Source organism: Leptosomus discolor, chromosome Z (assembly GCF_034619465.1).
Source record: "Leptosomus discolor isolate bLepDis1 chromosome Z, bLepDis1.hap2, whole genome shotgun sequence".
NCBI classification, from domain to species: domain Eukaryota; kingdom Metazoa; phylum Chordata; class Aves; order Leptosomiformes; family Leptosomidae; genus Leptosomus; species Leptosomus discolor.
The window spans coordinates 84,424,218-84,449,314 of NC_141419.1; the positions used below are offsets into that span (position 1 = coordinate 84,424,218).

Consider the following 25,097-nt stretch of genomic DNA (forward strand, 5'->3'; position numbering starts at 1 on the left):
AAATGTGAATCTCCATGCCTGGGCTTCTCATTTGTCTTTGTCTGGCTCAAGGCGGAAAGCCATTTGGCTTGACATGCTTTTCTCCTGGAAATTAAAGACCTTGTATTTTTCTCCCCATGGTGGTTACTGCACCCTGTAATCAAGCTGCCTCTCCATCTTCTCTCTGAAAGGCTGAACATGCTGAACTCTGAGCTTCTCCCTGCAAAGGATATTTGCTTTAGCCCTTGGGTGAATTTGCTGGTGCTGTCTTCACTGTCCTTAACTTTTCAACATCCTTCAAAAAAAACCAAAAACACCTGAAACCCCACAGCCCTGCACTCATTGAGGTGGGTGCAGATACTCCTATTTTGTTGATCTGCTCTCATGTGAGGTTCATTTCCCCTCCTCTCCACACCCACCAGCAAGCCTCCAACTAGGAGATATCTACTACCTAAGCATTATCAGCGAGGAGGTTAGTCGTTGCAGTGACAACCTTTTCACTGCCATGGCCTTTCAAAAGCTGGTCCAGGTGGCCAGACAAGTCACAGGACAGTGGGGCTCTCTACTGGTTGTCCAACTCTTGCAATTACATGCCAATGGCATTCGCAGTCCTGGTGGGGGATGGGGATGCAAAACCAGAACATCATTATTGTTGGAAATCCCAGCACTAAGAAGTGAATCTTACATCCATGTGGACTCCTGAGCAGGGCTTTTTGAACTTTATTGCAGCTAAAGTTTGTAGCCAGCAAAACTGACATATGGTACACGCATAGGGTCTCTGCTTTCCTTCATCTTCTTTCCCATGAAAGGAGGCAATAGCCGAAGTATAATCCCAGGCAGTGACCAGGGCTCTTACACACGCTAGGGCAGAGCCCAAACACGTCTTAAACTGCCTGTAGTGTTGCTCACTGGCTGATGGTGCAGAGTGCAAGCAGCAGCGCATGCTAGGACCCAGGGCAACCGAGTCTTAGGGGCCAAATTCTCTACTGCTGAAAGCCGAAAACACCCCAGTTTACACACTGAGGATTTAGCCCAGCATTTCTTGTTATATAAGTTAACAATAACCTCAAGGTGTTGCTCTGGAGCGCATCCATTGAATGATGCGTTGTTCCAGATACAAAGATGGAAAGTGGCCTGTTTACCAAGCAGCAAAAACAATAGTGATGAAAGACAGAGCAGCAACCTGAGTTCAGCGGCTTCAGCAGCTGGAGGTAATAATGACAGATGTGATCATTTACTGTGGAGGTCCAAGAGCTGGTTTAGAGTTTCATGGCCCAAAGTCATCCTCAGGGCACTGCACATTCCAGAAACGTCTCCGAAGCACCTTACAGTAAATGGCAATGAGCAGAAAATGATCAGGGCTGGTGTCAAGGGAGCAGCATTCCTCCCCAGCCTCTGATGAAACTCCATTTCAGTGAGCAAAAGTTAATTCCTTTCTAGATATGAGACCTCAGGAAGAGTTACTAGTAATTGTCTCCAGTTCCTGGGCTGCTCTCAGCAGTGCTTGCTGTGGTTGAAATTGAAGCAACCCACTGTGCTGTTTAACTTGAGTGTATCCCTGCACCTCCCTCCTGCAACACTGCTGGTGTAAAGGCTTTGTGCCACCTCTAGGATGTGGGTCTTCATCCCCCACTCTTTCTGAATGATATGTGTGATCTGAGGGGTACCTCGCCTCTCAGCATGGGCAGCATGGGTTGTATGTGGGTACACATTACTGCAGACCTTTTGTCTCTTGACTGAAGCTAACAAAGGGTCTTGGCCCATTTCTGAAGGAGCCGGGACGGGCTCCTGTGGCTGCTCCTGGGAACAATATAAGAGAGAGGTGCAAAGGGCTGTAGTCCCAGAAGCAGGTCCCACCATCACCAAGGAGATTCCTTCTACTACAGCTTTGCCCTCTTGCATGCCCTGGATCTGTGTCATTGTGTGTTGCTCAGAGCCCACAGCCCTTGGCTGAAAACCCAGCAGTGTTTGCTGGCTTTCCACAGGTGCTGACTCTGGACAGCTTGTGCTTGGAGGCCCGCTGAGCTCAGCCACCACCCTTACACCTCACTGCTGTGTCCACAGGGCACCAGGGATGCCTGCTGGAAGAGTGGCAGGGTGCTTTGCTTCATGCTGCAAAGCCACCAGTTCCAGCGGTGGGCATGCAAGTGGCACAGCTCCTGCTTCCCGGGGATCTCAGAAACACTGGGATGGCAAACCCCACCTGTGGAAGACTGCTGCCTCTCCTCCCCCTCACATACACCTTTGCTCTCCTAGAGGAGCAGCCAGGCAAGAAGTTTCCTATATAGGTTAATAACAGCCTTGAGTTCAGATTTCTCGTGATTTCTTTGGCATCAGCCGGGGCCAAGTCTTCCTGGCACATCCCTTATAGAAACCTCCCACAAACGACTGGCATGTCTTATTTCTCACCAGTGGTCCACAGTGGGGTATCCCACCAGGTCTTCTTTGCCACCCCCAACCCCTTTCCCTCATCAGTGCTGACTCGGCATGCCAGGCGGAGGGATGAACGAGCAGCGCGGTGGCCATGCCAAGCCCCACTCCCTCCTTCTGCGCATCGTCATTTCTGCCAGGTGAGTGTATTTGTTGTGGGAGGGGTGGGAGAGCATGTGTGGAGCCAGAGTTGGTGCCTTTTTGTAAGGGCTTTGCAAGGCTGAGTGGATGCCCCAGCTGGGTGCCTGCAATAGATACTCCCCAAACCGCAAGCGAGATGAGTGTAAGTGATCTTATCTCGCCTTTCAGTAATAAGTATCCAATTTGCTGACTCCAGTTGCCTAACTCAAGTCTGATTCAGGTTTCCGTGGGCTTCCTGCAGGATGTGGTGGCAGGAGGGGTGGGTGTGACGTCTGAGTGGCGGGCTTGGGAAACGGGGTGGACATCAAAGTCCCATCACCTGCACCTCCCAGTAGGGGCTGCAGGGTTTGATACTCCCAGCCTGGAGCTGAAGAATGGGTACGTCAGTGTGTAGGTTAACAGGCAAAGCAGGAGACATGTTGCCTGTCCCCAGAGGATGCAGAGCTCCCACCTGGGAAGCCCCCAGCCACACACAACAGACTTCCATCAACAGATTTTGCTGGGAAACGGCTTCCCAAGCAGGGAGTGTAGCAAGATACCTTGTTACAGGGTGGGCATTTTGGTATCTTGGCAGCATTGCCCTACTCTTACCATCCCACAAAACACATGGTGCAACGACTGCCTGTGATGGGGATACTCAGGACTGCTGCCAGCCTGGGGAGAGGTAACCTTTCCTCCTCTCTGTGTTTTTGAGCTCCCTGGCCCACTACTGCTCTTGTCACCTTCCTGTTGTTCCATCTTCTTCAGTCTGGAGGTGAATAGGCGTTATGGTGGGGATGAGACTACACTATTGGGATTTGCTGGGAGGGCTGGAGCCAGGAGATGTGGGGCAGCAAGGACAATGAGATCTGTCCCCTCCACATCCCAGAGGGGAGAGGGACTCAAGGGCCCTCCATGGGTAGAGGGAGAGGCCCCTTTTTTGATCCCTGTCCTCGTTTGGCTGGGATAGAATCCCAGCCCAGCCATGCCAGGCAGGCTGTCAGCAGTTTTGAGTCAGCCAGGAGAGCTGACCTGAGTTACCTACAGGTGTAGCCCATACTGTAATGTCATGGTCATTGTAAAGGGGGAAGGTTTGCTCAGGAGAGGGGAGCTCCTGTGGGGTTCCCGATGGGGTCCCTCCTGCTTCTCCTCTGGTTTCTCCCTGCTCCTGAGGACTGCTGTCCTGTCGATTGTGACCACTGCATATTCATTTGGCTGAGTATAACCTTGAACACCTTTGTTGGTGTAGGTGGTGTTTCACTAAATCTGTTTTCACTTCAATCCATGGGTCTGCTCTCCTTTTCCCAATTCCCTTCCCTGGCTGGTGAGAGGTTAGCAGGTGACAGAGCAACTGTTAGAGTTTATCCCTGGGTACACGCTAAACGTAGACAATCCCTTCAGTACACTCCATGCTTGCCTCCACCCGGTGCTGCTTTCAGGTCTCATCCTGCCCTCAATGGGTGCTGGCAGGGCTGGGGGTTTCCTCACATGAGGGAAAAGGGGTGTCTGACCCCAGGAGGAGGTGATTGGATTTGGGTGCTGCTGCCAATGCTGGCTACAAATGCACTGGTGACCCATGGAAAAGCATTTATTCCTGTCTGCTGGTTTCTGATCCCTGGACCCCTGCCCTGTACCAGGGCAGGAAGTTCCTCTGGCTTCTGGGCTAGCTGTTCTCAACACCTGGCCCTGCCCTGAAGTGCAAGGGGAATGGCGAGATCAGGGAGGTCTGAGTTGGGCTGCCTGTCCGGGGAGGGGAGGACATGGCAGGGGCAATCCCTCCCCGGACAGGCAGCCCAACTCAGACCTCCCTGATCTCGCCATTCCCCCTACATCTGAGGGCAGGGACAGGTGTTGAGAACAGCTAGCCCAGAAGCCAGAGTGGTTAATTTGACAGTGGGTTTCTCAAGACAAAACCCATCCATGCCTTGGGTCATGAAGCAAACAGGCTTGGATTTCCTGTGCTCACACATGGGAACTAATGGAGGCATTCCCGAGCACAGGATGAGCCCCATTTCAATGGTCCTAGTTTAGGACAGAAATTCTGAGTATCTCCTACATCCTATTTTGGCATCTACTTTTGCTGACTCAGGGCTTTCAGTGTGTAAATCCCCACTTTTGTGCCTTCTGGGCAGGCCAAGAAAAAGAGGCTAGGACATTTTTCAAAAGAAATGTTGGCTCTTTACACTTGGGATATTCCGGGTCAGCCATAGAGCCGGTTAACCAATGTAATTTCATCCAAGGGAAGGGAGGGGAAGACAGTGGCTCTCATCACAACAGCATTTGACCTCTTTGCTTTTCCCCACCCATGAGATCAAGCCTTCACTGAAGCCTCCAGAACTAGTTTAAAAGCTGTCACCCAAAACCAGCTTATGTCCCATGCCTGCTGACATCTGTCTGTTCAGGAGCTATCAGGTATAAGATATTCTCCCTCTCTTTGGCAGAGGGACTTCCCTGGAGAATTGGGTGGTGGGTGCTTATGTCTCTTCAGGCTTTGGGTGTTGCATCGACTGAACAGCCCAGCCTTTCTGTTTACAGCCCTGTTATCTCCACAGCCGCAGGCGCTCGTCTCAGGTGGCTTGTCCATGCCAAATCCCTGTTGCAATATGGAATCTCAGAAATGCCCATTACAATGCAGTTCCTTAATGCCTATTTGCTTAAAGACGATGTTTAATACTTTAACTACCCAGTGGGAAAAAAAAAAATAGGCCAGCATGGAAATTCCCCCAGGATTCCGACTGATTTAAAGTCAGCTGAAGGAATGAATGTCCCGAAGAGGACAGGACCCTCTTCTCACTTGCAGCGAGCATAGGCAAGCTCAGTTTGCTTTTGCAGAGGTAGACTTAGGGTGAACTGGTAGTAAAATTTGTTCGACAGCCTTGGAGTCATAAGAGACACAGAGAGTGTAGTTTGCTCCAAAGGTGTTTTTACAGTTCAGGGGCCTGATTCTCTCCTCTGAGGATGCAGGTTAGTAGAAATTCCCTTGCAGAGACCATGTGAGGGCAAGCAAGACTTGGAGGTACAGAGTTGGGTCAGAGTACAGAAAATGGGGAAAAAGAGTTAACTACTTCACTCCATGCCTCCCTTACATTTGATTTTCTTATACTTTCTGCCTTTGCACCTCCTGGGAAAGGAAAACATCTTCCTGGAATTGGAAAATATCTACAAAACACCCATGCTTTTATGGTTTCTACTCTCCAGCCTAAAATTATTTATATCTGGTTCATGCCTAGTAACGCTTGTGCTAACGCAAACACTTCTTTTGCTTCCTGATGTACTTAATGACAGCAGTATGTCCCAATTTGGCCTTGTGTTCACTGTATTACCTTATTTGAGCACTTTTGGCCCATACTGGAATGGAGGGACTCCATTCACCTACTTGTTCTTCTGACATTTCTTTGCACCTCTTCCACTTACAGATTGTCTTTCTTGAGTATGGGTGATCTGAAATTCATCTGGTATTGCAGAGAGAGCCCCCGCGGTGAATTGTGCGACAGTACTAAGACTTCCGTGCTCCTATTGCAAATATCTCACCCTATCTATGGTACAAATACCTTCACATTTTGCAGGTCTGCATCTTTTTAGAGACTGGGAGTGGGTTACACTATGTCTCTGCCTGGGCTAGTTGTTTTAGGCTTCCTTTATAGCCAACAAAGAGAGGCTTCTAAAGTGATCACATAGAGCAGATATATAAAATGACATCTAGGTGTTTTTTGCCCTTAAAGTGATTTTTTTCTGTGCCCAGGGAGATCTGTGCTGGGACTACCTGTAGTTAGGTTGAAGAGCAGGCACACTCTCCATTCCTAGACACGTCGTTACCTGGTAGGGAAAGTTCTTGTCATTGCTCCTGACTCACGCTTTGGCCTGGTGGAGTTTCACCCCATTTCTGTGTCTTCTGCCTTCAGGGTCTTTGAACTCTCCTCCTGCAGTGTGCAGCAGCAGCAGTGTCTCCAAGTCAGGACTGGCTTTGCAGCTCTCAGAACGACTGTCCACACAGTGCAGTTTATGGGAGAAGCTCTGGCCAAAACCGTATTTCAGGAGAGCTGTTTATAATAGCTTTCCTTTCAGATATGTTATTAAAAAGCTTTCTTCTGGAGCAACTGCTGCTTTTCCAGTGGACAATAATTATTCTGGTATGCAGCTGCTTATACTGGAAAATGGCCTCTCTACAGGAATGGCATATGATGAACAATGTTTACTTCTGTAAATTTGGACCAGGTTTGGGATGAGGAGGAAATCGGACGTGACAAGGAACCACCAGTGGCAACAGGCTGTGGGCCTATGCTCCAGTGTACCTCTGGGAAATCCATTCCTATGAGATACTTCTGAATGTTATGAGGTATAGACCCAGCTCAGGGTCACCCTTTCCTCCACTTGGTCCTAAGCTTCATGAAGAGCTGTTTTCATGGATTTTAATATTATTCCCATTACTATATTGTAATCCAAGTCCAAACCCAGTTTGCCAACTTACAGGCCTCTCTCAGATGTCCAAGGAACCTAAATTAGGATTGGAGCTTCACCGTAATGTCTCCAAACACAGATGCCATCAACAACCCTCAGCTGTGTAGACCCACTGCTCCCTGGAGGAATTTCTCCATTTTTCTAACTCAAGGTGGAGGGCTAAGCAGACTCAGACATGAAATGAACACCTGGCTCTGCAAATCTGGAGATTCAAGGCAGTATGATGAAATCACTACACTCAACCCTCCAGCTAGAATGGTGTAGAAAGCATATCAACTTCCTACCCACTCACTTCCTACCCTGCCTTGCCAGGGAAGCTGTAATTTTTATTTTTAATGAAACCTGAATATGTCACTGTATTGCTCTTTCAAGTAGATCATGGGAAGGAGATGGTCAGAGCTGTCTTCCAAAGGGAGATTGCACAAGGATGAATCCTGTCTTGCTTTGACCCAGTGATCTCTCTTGGCATAACGGCTTTTGCACCAGGTGACCCAGCCATCAGTGCAATGAGTGACTCATTACGGATTTGTGTGATTCATGCTTATTGGATTGCACCATCCATCCTGGGATGAGTGAATCAATTTGGCTTGGACAAGATGTGGAACCCATCAGTCCAGGTTTATCCATTCAGCTGCTTAAGAAAAAGTCTGGTTACTTTGTTAAACTTGGGTTTTAATAGGAAAAATTACTTTGCTGGAGGCTGATTCAGCACTCTGCAAAAGCCAAGGAGTTTATGAGCCTGAGTTTATTTTGTGTCACTAAAGCCAGTACAAAAACAGCTGAAGGGGAGCAGCCAAGGATTGGTTCTTCCTTTAAAATTTCACCTTTGTCTTTCCCCTGGATTGGAGCGACAAGGGAGGGAGCCAAGCAGCCAGGCTGAAATGCAAACAGCAAACCTGGAACCTGGGTGTTAGTTTTGGATCTTGTCTAGAAATAACAGCCTGAGCACAGTGAGTTTCTTGTGGTATGTTGCACGATTCTGCATGAGAGAAACAAAAAGAGTAAGAAAGTGACAAATGTTACAGACAAGTGTTCTGTTGGACCAGTGTCAGAGGGCGTGGGTTCAAATCTCGATTTGTTCCTAGGTACTACCATATTTGTTGGTCCTAGTAGATATTGGAAGAAAACATTGAGATTTATGGAAGGCACACAACAGAACAATGTTGTCTCTGATTTCCCTGCTGAGCTGAGCTTCCTCTTCTCTTTGAGTTTGTGCTGGACAACCAGCAGTTTCCATAAATTAAAGTGTTACATCACCCCCCACAACACCTTGGATCTGTACAGATTGATAGAGATAATTCACTCTAGGCACTTTGACACTCGATGTTTGAATCACACCATGGTTGACAACAGAATTCCCTTGCTTGGGCTTCAATACCTTTGTCACTACCACCAGGAGGTAAGGCTATTTCCAAAACTCTGTCATAAGTTTTTGTGGCAATTTTGGAAATTTCCTTTCTTCAACACTTTGTGCTGCGAAAGAACATCTTTGAATGTCCATGCAAGGCAATGCTAAAGGCATGGACATCTCGCTTTGTCTATCCAACACTAGGAGAGCCCAGCAGCTCTGAGGGCCTTGTTAGTCTTACTGCTACATCCTTCCTTATTTACTTCTACTGATCCATGAACTTCTGACCACCACAATGGGTATCAGTACCCAGTGCACCGGTTACTGCAGGAGATGGACTTTTTTTTGAAACCTGTTGCTGCTGATGTGCATATTTAATTACTTTGTGTATAGATGATGTGTCCCTGAATGCTGTGGCAGGGCAATTCCTACCTTGGCACAGGGAAGCTCCAGCACTGGGACCTTTCAGTCCTTACCCACAGTTCGATTAGTTATTGCTTCTGAAAAGATCTTCCACTTCTTCTAGTGTTGAATCACGCTTGCCAAGCTCCTTCCTAGATAATAACATGGCTGTCTGTTGTGAAAGCAATTGCATAAGTCCCTATTGCTCATTTTAAGTCATTGGATCTTGGGCTGCAGTGATTCACCCTCACAACGCCCTGAGAAGGGAATCCAATGTCACTCTCTCCAATTTACTGATGGAGAAGCTGAGGTGTGGAAAGGTGAAGGATTTGCTCAAGGTCAGGTAGTGAGTCAGCCACAGAGCTGGTGTCGGAGAGCCCACCCCGCCCTGGATCCTCAGGCTTGCGTCTGTCCATACTCTCCCGAGTACCAGCTTTGATGTTGGTGTTACCACCATCTTCTACTATCAACCTGGGAGCCTAAACATTGCCCCTCCCTTCAAGAGTCGTGAGGAAATGTCTGTATCCTCAGCTTACAGCCAGAGGGGCTCAGATGCTGCAGACCTGTACCTACCTACCTCGTGAACATCACACCTCCCCATGACTCTTGCTCCTCACCTGTGCCTTGATGGTCTTATGGCCCTGTCCCTACCAGCAGGGAAGGAAGAGGATCCAGGACCCTGTCTAAATAAATCTCAATAAACCTACACCATAGAATACAGCATCTTCACACTGGTGGTTCAACAAATGGCAAAACAAACCACAGACCTTAGCTTAGGAACTACCGAAAGGGAAAAACTCAACACACAGCTTCATTTCTGTCTGTGATGACTTTCACAGAATGGAGTACAAAGGAGAAGGGAGCACAGGAGGAAGAGAGGCAGAGCGGTGGCTGTGGACCCTCCATGGCTCGAGTGATGCACAGCAAGAGGGTGAGGAGAGAGATACAGAGATGAGGTTAAAAATGGGTGGCCTGAACACAGTTTTGCAAACCGCAGCCACAGTGAGCATGCACAGGGCTGATTGTAGTTCAGAGGACCCCATTGATACTGGTGATACCAGGCTGGGCCTGAGTGCAAAGTAATGAGGAAAGTTTCCTGTCCCTGTAATTATGTTTGGACCCCAGTGTTCCCCTGCATTTGATTCCTCACACATTATTGCTTTCTTAACCACATTCCTGACTCTGCTCCTCTGGCTGGCTGCAGTTTCTGTACAAAATAAAGGCCCATTCACCACTGCACTAAAAAGTTCTGCTTTTTCAACAGGTGAGTTGACGGTTAAAAAATGGGAAGAGGAAAATCTGGGCATCTGTGGCTTTGCAGAGGAGGCAAGGGAACAAATCCAGGAAAGGGGTCCCTTCCAGTCCTGCAAATTCAGCCCTGCTGCTCTACATCAAGTCCTTGTGAGTCAAGGAGCCTAGGGAATATTTACTACTCGCTTAACAGAAACCAGATGCCATGAGTGGCATGTGTCCTGTCAGCAGCCCTCACCTCAGATGGTACAGACTGGGACAGCTTTCATTCAAGCCATCCCATAGAAGTGGTCCAGGACGTTACTGAGGATGAAAAGGAGCAAGGATTGGCTCCTGCAAGGCTCAGTGAGCCTGTGGGCTCCTCGTCAAGGTCCTATGATGGGGATTGGCTCTGCACTGGCGATTCCTCATTGCTTTTCTTCACAGTTTTCATTGGGACTGGGCTGCAAACGCTCTCCCAAAGCCCTGGGAGGGGGAGACACATTGTAATGATATGCAAGAGTTTGGACTCACATGCAGATTTTCATGCATGTATCAGCTTCGACTGGGTAGTTGCTGGAGTCAGGAGGTGCCTTGGTCTCAGCCTGCAGTACAGGTCAGGGGATCAGAACTTCCTGCCCCGTGATTTTGCTGCAAAAGCACCTGCAGCCTCTGAATCAGCACAGGAGCACTCATCACTTTGCCTTCATGTAGGAGCTTGGGAGGGAAAGAAAGCTGAAAGCAGGGTGCTGTGCTCACAGAAATGGGTTAAGACACTGCTCAGTCCATGCATTCAGCTTTTAGCTTTCCAGCTGAAGATAGGGCCCAATGTTTTAGGTGATGATGAAAACAGCAGGGGTTTGTGCAGGACATCTTTGCTATGTTTCATTCCTCTTTCTTCTGAAACTCCTGAATCTTTTGCTCAACTATGCAAGCCATAAAGAAAATGAATAAAACTGCCCACTCTGTGTCATGCTGAAAAGGAGGGGAAAAAAAACAGTTGAGTTTGAAGAGAGGGTGGAAGGGGTGTGGTCACCCAGGAGGAGTGGCAGGCTTCGCCCAACTCATTTATAAGCGAAGGCAGCCCTGCTAGGGAAGAAAGCTTGCTAAGGGTTTGTCAGCTGCCGCTTTTTCCCTGACACCTCTTGAAGGGCACCTCTGCTGTGATGGGGAGGCAAAAGGACGTTCTTGCTACTATTGAGGACCATCTGAGGATCAGAAACAAATTAGTGCGGCAAGCGCTGGCTGAGTGCCTGGGGACACTGATCCTGGTGGTGAGTCTGTGCTGGGATGTGGGGATGCTCTCTAACCCCTGGGTGCAGGGGGAAATTGTGCTGGCAAAGGGGCTGTGCTGCTGCCACAGTTTGCACTGGGGACGAGTCCAGCTCTGGTGCAACCTGCTGCAAGGGGACTAGAAAAGTCTCATCCCACAGGAAAAAAATTAATGCAAGTTGCTTTAGGGTGAGCTTTGGGGTTGCTGGCCAAGGGTGGGCTCTGCAGACTTTGTTGGGTGTTTGGGGGCTTTTGTGTATCTGTGTAGTGCAGGAAGCAAAATGTCTCTCTGTAAGCAGCAAGTGTTTTGCTAGAGAGTATGCAAAACTTTCTTTCTGTCTGCCCTAGAATATTTTCTTGGCACTGAAATACTTCAAGTGTTATCACCCAGGGAAGAGAGAGTTTTTTCTTCAGCTCACTTTGTTTTCCTTGTGCGTACTATGGGGAAGAAGTAGCTAGGACTTAAACTGTTGTAGTGGTTTTTTGCTTTTGGCTGCAGGTTCCCCAAGGTCTTATCAGTGGGGCTGCACAACACCACAGCAGCCTGTGCCAGTGGCTGATTGGGAGCTTGTGCTTGCCTTGTGTATGACAGTGCCGAGCTGCCAGTTGATGTGTTTCTAAGGGTGAACGGTAACAAAACTCTTCTGCCTGTTTTAGTGCTCAATTTCCAAAGGGATGGGATATAAGGGGTAAAGCGGGGTAGGTATCTGTATAAGTGACTTAGTCTGCAGATGTTTTGAGTGGCCCTGGCTTGCTTTGAAGTCAAAGGCAGGTGTGAACAGCTAGAACAGTTGTGTGTGAGGAGTGGGGAGCAAACACTAGTGTAGCAAAACCAGGGTAGGGATATCTGGCTCTAGGTGTCTGCATCTGAAAATGCAGGACTGCCAAATGGGCCACAGATTTGGTGAGTTGATATTGCATCAGAAATGAGTTGGTGTTCGCAAAGTGAACATCTGCAGGTGAGAATTCCCTTGAAGTGGTGTAGATCCAGAGCATACCTATAGGTTTCAGTGGAATGACTGTGGGTTTACACCTCTTTGTAACTGATGGCAGGACTGTCTGGGGAGAAATCTAATGGTTGGAAGACCTGAAAGCAGAGAAAGGCTTGATGAAGCTGCATGTGTGCCTGAGGAACAACACAAAAGGATCAACACACAATTTTATAGTTTCATAAATAAGATTATTTTTTGATGAAGAAGAGAGGGCTACTGAGACTTTTGTGGGAGGACAGGGGACTCTGCGAAGACCCTGTAAAATGCTACCAGTCTCAAAAGGAAGCAGCTCTGCACAGTGCAATGGCTTTATCATTAGGTGATTTGCAAACAACTCCTGTTGATTTTTCAGGAAAGGCTTATTTGGAATTAAGGTGGGTAGAAGCTGGTACAAAAGTGATTAACAGGTAGAAAGTTGCTGTCTATGAATCACTGATGTTGCTGCAGTTAGTCTCAGGATTGAAGAAAGGTACGACTTGTAAGGTGGAATAATGTCTCCTGCTAGACGAGTTAATATGGCTGAGAAACAAGGGAAGCCTTTAGCTATGTGGATCTGAGCTTTCAGAAGGGCTCATGATCCAAAAAATGTTGTTTCTTCTGACTGTATTAGTTAGCACAACAGAGACTACTTTTCCCTACAGCCTTGCCTCTGGGGCACAGAGGAGTTGGGTTGTGCACAGACCCTGAGAAAAAGTTTGGTCCAAAATCATAACCAGCCTCCAAAATGAGGGTGGTAATGGGCACCCATCAACCAGGCTGGATGCTGCACTGGCAAAAGTGGGAAACACATGCCTTGTGCTTGGGAGCACCACACCTGCTGTGTTTTAAAGTGTGTGTAAGTGTACAAACAGATCCCTCACCTTGCTCAGGAATTCCTGAGCAGGTGTCTAGGGGCAAAGAATATGCTGGTTTTATTAACACACTCAACTCCTTCTTGTAGTCCTTGTAAAATTCACTTAGGATCTCCTGCAGCCACTCTGCTGGGGATGGAGGGCTTCAGGTATGCTGTGTCCATGTGGGAGAAGATGGTGTAGGCTGGTGGGAGAAATAGGAAAGCCATGAACATGGTGAATGCTCCTGGGTTGTCAGAAGTCAAAACAGGATACACAGAGAGCAAAACGGGTTTCAGGGCAGCAAGCCTGCAATATCAGTCTGCTGGGCATCAATCCCTTTCTGTCTTGGAGCAGTCCCGGTCTAGTCATATTAATGAAGTGATACTCACAGTTCTTATTTCTTCTACAAAAAAAACATAACTTTTTTTTGCTCCCTACCACCTGGATTCCTTTGCATATTTTTATTGTATCATCTGCCTGAAACAGAAAGGGCCTTGAAGACTACTTTCTTCCCTTGTCAGATGGCTTGGGTAGTAGTTTAAATTGGATAGTCCCAGGAGAGGGATTATCATTATGTACCTCACAAAAGTCCCTGCTGCCCACCCTGCCAGCAGGCTGAGCTGGGTGTGCATGCATTTAGCTGCATTTGAGCCCAGTAAATATCTGTTATGGGCTTCAGACAATAAAATACCTGAGGAAAGACCTAGGATCCATGAAATTGTTTTCATGGGAGATGGAGTTGACTGAACACAAGCGTGTCTACAACAAAACAATATTAGGGGTGGATCTAAGGTTTGATACCATTCACATTGAAATCAATTCTCTGAGCCCTAAGGGAGGGACACTGTTTAAAGTTTGCAGCTTACTTTAAATTTCACTGTGTAATGTAAAACTTGTCCTGCCATGGACATTGGCATGGCTTCAGCTTCTTTGCTCCTCCCTTTCACTTGCATAACGACTGGAGCGCTCTCAAACTCTTCTAGAGCAAAGCTATTTCAGATTGCTGCAAAGTCTCTGCCTGTAAGAATTAACCTAGTACTTGATTTTATTTATATTTTTAAAGAGGTAAAGTAGCAAATATTAAAATGAAACAGTGCCTCTTTCTTTAAGATAGGAAAAATAATCCAACTAAAGCAGTCAGGCCCTGAATAGTGCAAAAATGAGGCGCCCTCTACTTGCAAGCTGCTTTTGTTGTGTACAGTACCTTGCACAACGTGGTTTTAGTCTGTGGGTAGCGTCCTTACTCTTACAAAAATAGTAATGCTGATTCTACTTCTTCCTTTGGTAATTACTTCCCCCCCCGAATGCACTTTCCAAGCGGCATTTTAGGTTTCAACTTTATACGTATGTTGCAGGCACCGCTTGCTGGCAAAAGTTAAGCAATGCAAATGCTGAAGGTGTTTTCCCAGTCACTTGCTGTTTGTGCTATTACTGTAGCAACTCACTAAAGCCAGATTTCCAGTGGCAGGCCTCCATGCCTCCCTTAAAGGCTTGATGTTTGCCTTGCTCTGCTGGTTGTAAATACCAAAGCTGGCTCTGGTTTTTACATTTGCAGGAGAAGTAACTTGCTGTTTACAATTGATTTCCAAGTCAGACTAACTGTGATTCACTGCTGTTGAGGCACAAAGAAATAATAAAACAATCCCTAATTGCTCTTCAATCGGGGCTGCCTTGACTTTGTGGCCAGGTGGGAGTTTTTTGGGGTATGAGTGTGCTGTAGACCACAGAAACCAAAATAGCAAAGTGTTTGGGATGATCAAGGTGAAGGGAGCCTCATTTAACTGTTGGCAGTGCAGAGATTAAAGTTGCTGCTCATCCCACAGCCATCTGGGGTGGCACAGCAGTTCCCACAGTTGCTGTTTGATTTGTACTAATTTTCTTGAACCTAGCTTGTTGCATTTAGAGGCATGTGATTTTTTTTTTTTAATTTTTAAAATTTATTTTCTTGTTAATGCTTTGCTGGGCTTTAGAAAGGGCTGGAAATCTTTGCTGTAAGCATGTCAAGCTGATTATTCCCTCCAAAGGATCTGTGCTGCTGGGTGTGGGAAACGGCAGTGCTGCTGCTCTCCTTCACCTCTCCCACCAGAAGAGTTTGAAGCTCTTCATTAGCTGTTCAAAACTGTTCCTCCTTGCTGTCCCCATGCAGGAGCACAGAGTTTTCTCCTTCCTACAAACAGGATGGTTCAGGCACCAAGGCTTGCCCTCGGTGGGGAGGCAGCTTTTCCCCAGGATCCAACCGTGTGACCAAAACCCCAACAGAAGTATGGGTCTTCCTAAGAGCTAAAGCTTCCTGATTTGGGGCATACCAGGGTTGTCAGAATAAGTGTGTTTGCTTCTGCATATGTGAAGAAGCTAAAATAATGAATTTATTTTCTATTGGCCAACTCTTCTGCTGATGGTTGCTCAGGTTTTTTATGCTGTGCCACTCGTTTCTCCAGCTTCGTGCAGTGTTGTAGTATGTGATGTATGTGTAGCACAACTTTCCTTAGACCCTCTTATCTCTTGGGTTCTGCAGCCCTGCCTGGGTCTGGGACAGCACATGGTGCAGAAAGAGCCGTAACGTGACAGACCATCTGCAGCTGCCCTTCCCTGTAGGACTGCTTCTGTCCAGGCTGGCTCCAGCTGTGCTGGACAAGAAGCCAGACTGTGAAGTCTAATGTTTCTCCTTGCTTTGAAAACTGTAAATGATGACCAGTCTGGTTGTTTGAGAGATGCTTTGAGGAAAGGCAAAATAGTGCTCCTTGTGCTGTCTTTCTGGCTGGAAGAGGTCGTTCTGGCCACATAGGTCATGGAGTTGAGGAAGTTCTCTGAATGCTGCTTGAGCAGAAAAAGCAATGGGGATGGATCTGTCTTCAGATCTACAGAGCTGGGTCCTGCTCCTTGGGGAGGGCAGCAAGAAGCTGTGGGGGAGATTTCAACCCCTTCTTACATTGAGCTGCAGAGAAGGAGTTGGGAGGCTGTTTTGAACTGGCTGTGAAATGATAGTCCTCTGTCCCCTCTCTCCCAGCCTTCCCCCTTGAAGGGACAGTAGGATAGTCCTAAGTTTCACTCTGATATGAAAAGCAGTGTCCTTTTGTGCATATAATGCTTAAAATATTCCATCAATATCTCAGGGTCTCTTACTTCAGAGTAAACCCATCGTTTGACTGCCCTTCTGGCATCTTCCCCACTAACCAGAGGGCAACAAGGGCTGAGCAGTCTTTCCCATACACCTAGGCGATTAGTGTAGTTTTACAGCAGGCTCCTTGTTTAATCCCCGGGTTGTTTGCTGGCTGAAGAGGAAGGTTGTAATTCAGGTAATAACACTCCTCCTGGGCTATGCCAGCAAAACTTTCCCATCTTGATTTAGAGATCAGTCTGTCTGAAGTCCAAGAGCAAATGCATCCAGTCATCTTGTGTTGCACCTGAAGGTGTGAAAAAGCACTGGCAATGAAAAGAGGAGGCAAGAAAGGAAAGAAACCTGGCTGTTGTGCGTGGGAGTGCTGAGAACTACCTTACTCCTGAGCTTATGTATGGAGATGCTTTTCACAAGGTCTGCCTGTAAACTCAGGTGGCCTCTTTCTTCATTAGGATTTTCAATATTTTTTTTTTGTTCTCCAAGGCCCTTTCTTACCAGCTTTGATTAGCTCCAGGGCTTTCTTCTGTCTAGCCATTGAGACAGGGTGCTTTTACCTTGTGTGGCAAAGCCAAATGGCCATTCTCCAAACATGCCCTTGACACAGGGAGTTTAAGGTTTCCCTGAGTATGAAGTTTCATCTAGCAACCTGCTACCTCTTCCTGGTTTTACTGCTGCTGCTTCTGGCTGTCCCCTCGCTTATACAGGCTCTGGAGTTTGTCAGCCCCTCCACCCTTGAACCAGTTCAACTCACAGATCCTGCAGAACATGGATCTTGTTTTTTCCACAGTGCAAGGAGTTGGATCAGCTCATGACAAGTAAGAATCCTCCCTGTTGGCAGGGAAAGCCATTAGATCTGCTACAGCCAGTGAGATGAAATTAGAGAGCACGCTTCCATTAACCTGGTTAATGGGTGCATTGACCTAAATTCCTAGGAAAGTAGCTTTAATACATCAGAGTAAGGCTTTGTTGCAATCATTTTATTAGCACTTTAAAAACTGCTTTTGAACTTGGCTAGTGGATCATGGGGGTACAATAGTTGACTGCTGCACCCACTGCCATGTGAGTTGCTAACCTGGGTTTCTGTTGGCTGGGATGTTCTTCCACTGACTTTTTTTAAAAACAAGCAAACAAACAAAACCAACAAACCAACAAAAAGAGTATTGGAGGCAGGCTATTAAATTCAAGGGAATGAGCGGTCATCTCCCCCTTGGGTGTGCACTGCTGTCTCCTTACCATAGTGGTGTAGTATTTCCTGATGACTTTTACATCCATTGCATGGACCTGAAAGCCACTGGGATAAATGCTGAATTTACTTTTATTTGACCTTCCTTGCCTTTCAACTCAAGCTAGCTACTCCTAAATGCTTCTGTGAGCATTGGAAAAGGAAGACTTAAAAAATGGATGCTGAGGGTCTCCTGTCTTATATGGCCTGGGAAAAGAAACTGGAAAGAAAACTAGCTAATAGCAGAAGTGGAAATGGTGTGAATAAAAATTGTAATAGCCACTACCACAACAAAACTGTGTAATGTCAAGCCACTTGCCACAAAAGCACAGGTGAGCATGGTTTGAGCTGGTTCCTAAAAGTCAAACGCCATGGACAGATGTCATGCATAAAAGTATATGTTCACGCTTAGTGGACTCCACCAGTGCAGTATGGAATTGCACACATACATATCAAAGTTCTAACCTGTCCCTAAATATCACCTTACGCTTTTTATCTGCTGAGGGTCAAGTTTTCTGCTGTTATGCTGAACTAAGCCGAATAGTGCTCAGTGTTAATCTGACAAATAATTCTAATTCTCCTGTGGAGTGGCTCCAGGGAGGTTTTGCACGGCCCATAGCCTCTCTTCGGAGGAAGAACTGAAGAGCTATTGCCAAGTGTAGGACCAGGGAGAAAGGATGGGGAACAACCTCTTGAGAAATGGCAAAGCTAGCATTCCTTCAGGTTAAGGGAAGATCTTTGTGGGTGTACAGGGAGGTTGGGGGGGAGGGGGGGGGGGGGGCGAACTGTACTCCGTGGTTTCTGCAACCAAAAGGTATGTGGCTAATGAGCCAACCACCATGCACTTGCAGAACTGCCAGTTCTTTCAGAGTGAATAACACAAATACCTTCATCACTAGGAAGAACCTCGGGTCAATGCTGTCAACTCAGATGCCCATTGCAGCTGTTGTGGGCTCATCCCCTCCCTGGTCAGACTGTGGTGCTCGATGGCCTTAGAGAGGCAAACACTATGGCCAAGTACACCCTCCATATCTCTGCCTAAAGCATGCTGGGGCTCATCTGGAGAAAGGCAAGGAACAGATGTCACCCCAGTCATCAGCCAGTATTTATTTGCTCAGTTGGAGCTATGCTTCCCTCAGTGGTTTGGGCATAGCTGGGAATGATGCCTCTGTTTGCTACACAATAAACAAGACTCACGTTTGCTGCCTTTGCCTGGATGTCTTTGTTACGGTTTCCCAGCTGGGCAGCTCAGGGTTAGGGCATTGAAGGGGCTCTTCTCTCTGTACCTGGTAGAGAGCAGTGCTGGCCATCCCTCTTGTTAACTAACAAGTTCTACAGGTTCCTGTGTTCTTTCTACACAAGGTCCTGTGTTGGGGACCTGGCTTCTTGTCAAGAGGCACCTGTGTACAGAGTGTCCACTTTGTGAGTCAGCCTGCAGCCTACCTGGCTGCTCCTTTCCCAGCAGGCTGAGTGCAGTGTTTGTTTTGTTGGTACTTCATGACTTGTCAAGGGGATAACTTAGGTGATTTTGGCTTTGCCCCTGATCTGGATTGTGTGTTGCTCAATGGATATGCCCAGTATAGGCAGAAGAGGTGAAGACTGCTACCTCTGCTGCCATGGTGGCTTATCCCCTAGGAGCAGATACTGCCTCTGTGGCAATTGAGTAATTCTAGGATGACAGAGTTCACAGAAGCAGAAAGTCTCCATGTAGATATGGGTATGTGGTCAGATGAAATAAGGCAAGCCTTGATCTATGGATTTGAGGATCTCAGGAGCAAGCTGTAATCCCTGTCCTAGTTGAAGGCTTTCTCCTTCCTCGCTGTCCCTAGAGGTAATCCCTAGATACTAGACCAAATGTTGAAGGCTTTGATTCATTAGTGGGCTGTGATGGTGTATGCAGGTGTGAGTGGAGCAGTTGCAGGCATCGGTCAGCAACTGGTGCTGATGTGGAACAGAGAGGATAATTTCAATCTCTTCTTCTCCTAGTTGTTTGGCTGTGGCGCGCTTGCACAGATCATACTCAGCAGAGGGAGTCATGGAAACTTCCTGACTGTCAACCTGGCCTTTGGCTTTGCTGTAACACTTGGCATTTTGATCGCAGGACAGGTATCAGGTATGTTGTGACCATTGTTGCATAGGCTGAGATGGCTGTACTTTTTCTACATGGCACTGATACGGAAACCAGTGTCCCTTGACTCATCTCCAGGACCCAAATTCTGCCCGCAAAAATGCACTAACTACCAACCTCTTTGCAGGTGGACACCTGAACCCAGCCGTCACTTTTGCCATGTGTTTCTTGGCCCGGGAGCCCTGGATCAAACTACCGATCTATGCCCTAGCACAAACCCTGGGGGCTTTCCTTGGAGCTGGCATAGTCTTTGGGCTGTACTATGGTAAGTGCAGGGAACTTTTGTGTTTGTTGGGGTAAGACTACTGCTCTTCATGACTCACTGCAGGGAGGCTGGTTTCTAGATCAGACAGAAGCATTTTCTTGCAGAGCAGAGATCTGAGAAACCTCCTTACTGTGTTTCCAGGAGGGCTTCCCTGTTCTCTTGATGATGGGTTCAAGCCTCCTCAAATCAATCTGAAGGCCAACCAGTGTTGTCAATGTGTGTGTCTTTGACCTTGAGTAATGATCACTGCAACACTGGATGGCCCCTCTTGTATCTATTGTCTGGACTAAAACAGAGCTTCCAGAAAAGCTGATGAAACACTAGCAGTGATGGAGGTTTTATATCTGTGCACTGTTCCAGAGACATTTTATCCTTCTTGGTTTAAAGGAAAAGTAAGGACTTCACCATGGATGTCTTCTCTCATGTTAGCTTTCAGGCAATGGGACTTCTAGCAGTTTTTGCTGCCCTTATCAGAGTGATTCTATGCCTTGGAAAGCATTCCAGAAATCCAGTTCCAGTTCCTCATGTGTGTATTCCTCCTGAGTGGTGTTCCTCATCATGGGACAATATTCAGTGGGCACAAACTGACTCTTTGTGCTGGAAATTGTTCTTCCTCAAATATCAAGGGTGACATTTTGACTCAGACTTTGCCTCCTGATGTCTGTTTCTGGCAATAGAAACAGTATTCCCTGTAGATCAGCAGGACATCTGGGTCCCTGTAGCTTCCACCCGAAGGGAGGAAACTGCCACCCCAACACCAGCACCGACTGCTTTTCACTTTAGAAAGAAGCAGAGGGCTTACCTTTATCTCTGTAAAGATCAGGACTCAAGTTCAACATAAGTTACCTTTCTAGTCGGTGGTCTGAAGTCTCCTCTTCAGAAGAGAGTTAATCCCATCTTAGTTGCCTAAACCATGGAAGAGCTACCTTCAAAAGTGTTTTTCTTTCTACAGCCAGTGGAAAGAAAATCAAGACAGCCTACCTAGGTTAGTTATCCAGCTTCTACGCAATGTTAGGCAAGGGGCTGACTGCTCTACAAGACAACCCTGAGAGGTGAAACTAATTGTGTATTGGCTTAGAGGAAAATGCAAGATCAGTGCAAATCCTGTTTGCTGCAGATCAGATTCCTAGCAATAGCTCATGTCTTGACACCAAGACAGATACCACAGGTATTTTGGATAACTTTGAGAGATTTGAAGTCACCTTAGTGTTTAAGTTCTGGCTCTAACTTTCCTGGTGCCCGACAAACAAGAAATACTAGGAACATGGACTCAGGCCATCTGCATCTGAGCCTGACTGGTAAAAAGCTGTGGTGGATCACGTTGTAAGTTTTCCAAATGAGTGTTTTCTCTACAGCAAATGGTTTTGTAACACATAGAATTCCCTGAGCACCCCATTGCTCTCTCAAGATTCATGGCTTTGTGGAGCCTACACTTTAGCTATCTTCCAAGCAGGGTCCTCTCTGATGTGTGCTGGAAAATGACTGACCTCTCTACCTTTCTCTTTTTCTCTGCCTGCCCCCGCTCCCCTCCCTCCTAGATGCCATCTGGGCTTTTGGCAATAACCAGCTGTATGTAACAGGACAAAATGGCACTGCTGGTATCTTTGCGACCTACCCATCTCAGCATCTGAACGTTGTGAATGGATTCTTTGACCAGGTAAGAGGGTTATGGGAGGACAAAGGTCCATTTGAAGAGGAATTGTTTGGAGTGGTTCTGGGCCTCTCTTTAGTGAGAGGATGATTTGCAATTTAAAGGTTTTCAGAGCTGACATGGGTATCTCTCACTAGCCTATAGGAACTGCAGAACCAGAAAGGACCCTTACACCAAGAAGCCTTCTGTTAAGGGGATTAACCAGTGGTACAACACTGGCCAGGACACCAGCGAAAAGGACACCACTTGCTCTCAGACCCTAAGGAGCCATAGCATGAGGAAGGACAGCTCTTCCTCACTTCCACTGTCCTACTGTGGCTGTTGCACAACCCCAGAGATCAACTAGGTGTGGGGTTGTGGTAGGTGTTGGAGGTGACTGTCTCCTCCTTAAAGCTGCCATCAGCCACAAAGGGACAGCAACCGCCTAGTTGTGGCAGGTTGAAGGCATCTTCCTGAACTTGCTTCCAGCTTTCCTGGCTGCTCAAGCAGTTATTCACAGCTCTTCTGTGGGTAGGAAAAAAGGTGTGGGCTTGATTGAGCCTGTGGGCTGCCAGGAGGAACTTGTTCTGCTCTCCCATTCCTGTGGGTGCTCAGTCTACTGTGGTCTGATAATGCCATGGGGTGACTTAGTGCAGCTCTTTCAGTTTAGAGAATAAGTCCTAAAGGCATGGGAATTCAGAGGAGTTGAATAACTTGGTTAAAAGATCAATCTGGATTAAATTCTTCTTTTTCTTCATCCTCCCTCTGCAGTTCATTGGCACTGCCTCCCTGATTGTTTGTATCTTGGCTATTGTTGATCCCTACAACAACCCTGTACCCACGGGGCTGGAGGCTTTCACAGTTGGTTTTGTTGTCCTTGTTATCGGAACCTCCATGGGCTTCAACTCTGGCTATGCTGTCAACCCTGCCAGAGACTTTGGGCCTCGTCTCTTCACAGCCATTGCTGGCTGGGGCACTGAAGTGTTCTGGTAAGTGTTTGCCAAAGAAAACCTTGGGCATTAAGGGGGGATAAAACATCATGAATCCAAATTGATGGTAGCTCTGGCACTATAAAGAGTCTTAGCACCCATGAGGTGTCTTTGGATTGTATAAATGCTGTTTTTTAAAAGATGCTGTTTGATTTGCTCTGACTTAAGAAATTGTAGAAGCTGGGCATTTTCCAGTGGTGAGAGCAAATGACCTAACTTTGCTATCACGGAGAAAATTTAGGGCCAACCATGGGAAATTCAGGTGTACCTTGAATTTGAGCCTATCATCTTTATTTTTGGCGGGAGAAAGTGGAGGGTGTTTGTTATGCTTGGATTTTATTGTTGCTGGTGACAATTAAGAGAGCCACGAGCAATACAGGCTGCAAGCTATCAAGGGATGCTTTCCTGCAAGCAGTGGGAGGGAAGTGAAGGTGCCTAATTGAGGCACTTCAACTGCTTCTCTCCTTTCTTGGTGGAGAGACAGTCTTGGGAGTCCTGAAAGTAGCTATTCTGACTTCCTTGTCACCTAAACTTGCAGTGGGGGGCAACATCTGCCTCAGAAATTGCTGCGGACATGTAGGTACTATTGTCTTCTGCAAGTCAGTAGTGATGTTTGGAGATGACCAGATCTGAACACAAATATCCTAATGTCCAGATCTCTAGATGTCTGAAGATTGTTCCAGATGCAAACATGAATATCTTAATGCTTACGCTGCAGTTCTTACCTTGTACGCTTTCTTTTCACTTTCCAGGACGGGTAAGCAGTGGTGGTGGGTTCCAATTGTTGCTCCTTTCCTTGGGGCCATTGCTGGAGTGATGGTCTACCAGCTGATGATTGGCTGCCATGATGAGCCTTCTCCACCTGCCTCGGAGCAGGAAACCGTCAAGCTGGCTAACGTGAAGCACAAGGAAAGGGTCTGAGGAAGCTGCCACCCAGATCTGGCAGACATTCGTTACTCAGGACTGCAGTTGGCAAAGAGGAGGAAGGAGTTAAGAAGAGCTTCAAGAACAACAGGAAGAGTTTTTTTTTCCTGTCTTGAGATATTCTAGCCTTTTTTTTTTTTGTATATCCCTGATGTATTTGCTTTAGTAATTTTCCTATGAGTCCCTCCCCAAATGCAATATCATGTAATCTTTCCCTAGTAGAAGGGGGTTAAGAACCGTAGGAGTTGGGAGAGAAGTGGGCATTGCTGTCCAACACCTCCAACATGGGCCAGTTGTTAAGGAGTCTGCAGCTCTTTCGGGCTATGTTGCTAGCCTTTCCTGTGAACTTGGCAAACTGCTTCCCTCCAAACTTGTGCTGCCATCTGTAAAGTAGGGATCATGCAACACTTAAATTATTTTGCTAGCACGGAATGGAAAATCCTACATCCTGGAAAAAGTTTGCCTGTGATTCTACTGTGGATCAAATTCAAGTTTGGTGTTGCTTTAAAGCCAGTAACTTGGCACCAGGAGTGAACTTGTCTAAAGGATTTTTATTGGCCAAACTTTTTATATCTTCCATGAATTCCTAGAACATCTTATCAATCAGCTGATCAGAGATGTCGGGGCAGAGAGTGAGAATGCACTGGATTTTAATTTAGCATTTAATTAACATTTAATTAACATTAAGTGTTTACAAACCACTGCACCCTGCTATTCTAATAACAACTTTTAATATTGCCAGCTCTTAGAAGATAGGACATGGGACGTCCTTGTTCTAGCAAGGGGCTAACCTGGAAAGAAAGCCTGGCTCCCTGTAGCATCCTTTCAAGTTAATCAGCTGTGTATATAAACTGCAAGCAGCTAATAGCCAAGTTCTACTGGAAACATGGTGTTGCTAAAGTTGTGTGTGTTCATGTAAATTGCACAATAGTGGTGTTTTGTTTTGTTTTAAATAACAGATTTATATATAAATATACTCCTTAAAGCTGTTACTAAATACAAAGGTTGGGATGAGTTAATTTAAAGATGTGTGGGAACTGCCTAGTCTCTGACAGCTTTTGAGATGCTGTTTCATGAGGTGGCCTTAGATTATGGCATTGTGGTGTTGGAGCATCTCCTTTTCCACATTGCAGAATTACTGGGTACTTACTCTGGTACTTACAGCTGAGGGACTGAGGTCAGGAACCTCCTGTACTAGCAGTACTGGCATCTAAGGGGATATCTGGCTCTCCCAAAGCCTTATTATTACAGAGTATTTGAAACAAAGTGTATCAGTTGTGAAAGAATTTGTAAGTCCCATGCATTAGAGAAACTCTTTCAAAGCCTGTTTCTTTAATGTGTGAATTCCTTGAAATATGTAACTTTGTACACATTTCCACTTGCTAAATGATGTATTTTTTTTGTTTTGTTTTCCTTTCAAAAAAAATGTTTATACCTGCAGTATACAATGCTGGTGCTTGTTGTGTTTTTAAGGAGCTCTTAGCAAACTTTACCACGGAAAGGAAGTAATCTATAGCAATAGCTTCCTCAAGCCCTTATCCTCTTCAGCCTGTAGGAGCAAAATGGAATTAACCCTTTCAGGCAATACATCTACATGCTCCATTTGTGTTTCATTCCATTCCCTTTGGGGCAGCTGGGAGGAGGTGGGGTGCCTGTACTCAGTATGAAGACCAAGCAAGGAGCTGGGTGTGGGCGTGGTGTCCTGCTGTCAGGTGTCTTATTTTTAAGGCAAAAGAACAAAGAGGTCAGTATTTGTC

The 25,097-nt window shown here is 46.7% G+C and overlaps 1 protein-coding gene across 1 annotated transcript; it reads left to right on the plus strand.

The window, feature by feature from the left end:
• Positions 1 to 11,048: 11,048 nt before the first annotated feature.
• Positions 11,049 to 24,788, plus strand: AQP3 (aquaporin 3 (Gill blood group)). The gene is made up of 6 exons (XM_009948573.2): positions 11,049 to 11,241; positions 19,391 to 19,517; positions 19,660 to 19,797; positions 21,336 to 21,454; positions 22,199 to 22,416; positions 23,169 to 24,788. The coding sequence occupies exons 1-6, from the start codon at positions 11,134 to 11,136 to the stop codon at positions 23,335 to 23,337; spliced, it is 879 nt and encodes a 292-aa protein (XP_009946875.1). The 5' UTR covers positions 11,049 to 11,133; the 3' UTR covers positions 23,338 to 24,788.
• Positions 24,789 to 25,097: the final 309 nt, after the last annotated feature.

Coding starts and splice junctions, on each gene's coding strand:
- AQP3 (XM_009948573.2), top strand. CDS start 11,134: ATGGGGAGGCAAAAGGACGTTCTTGCTACTATTGAGGACCATCTGAGG. Junction 19,798..21,335: donor AGTCTTTGGGCTGTACTATG/GTAAGTGCAGGG, acceptor CCTCCCTCCTAG/ATGCCATCTGGGCTTTTGGC. Junction 21,455..22,198: donor TGAATGGATTCTTTGACCAG/GTAAGAGGGTTA, acceptor CTCCCTCTGCAG/TTCATTGGCACTGCCTCCCT.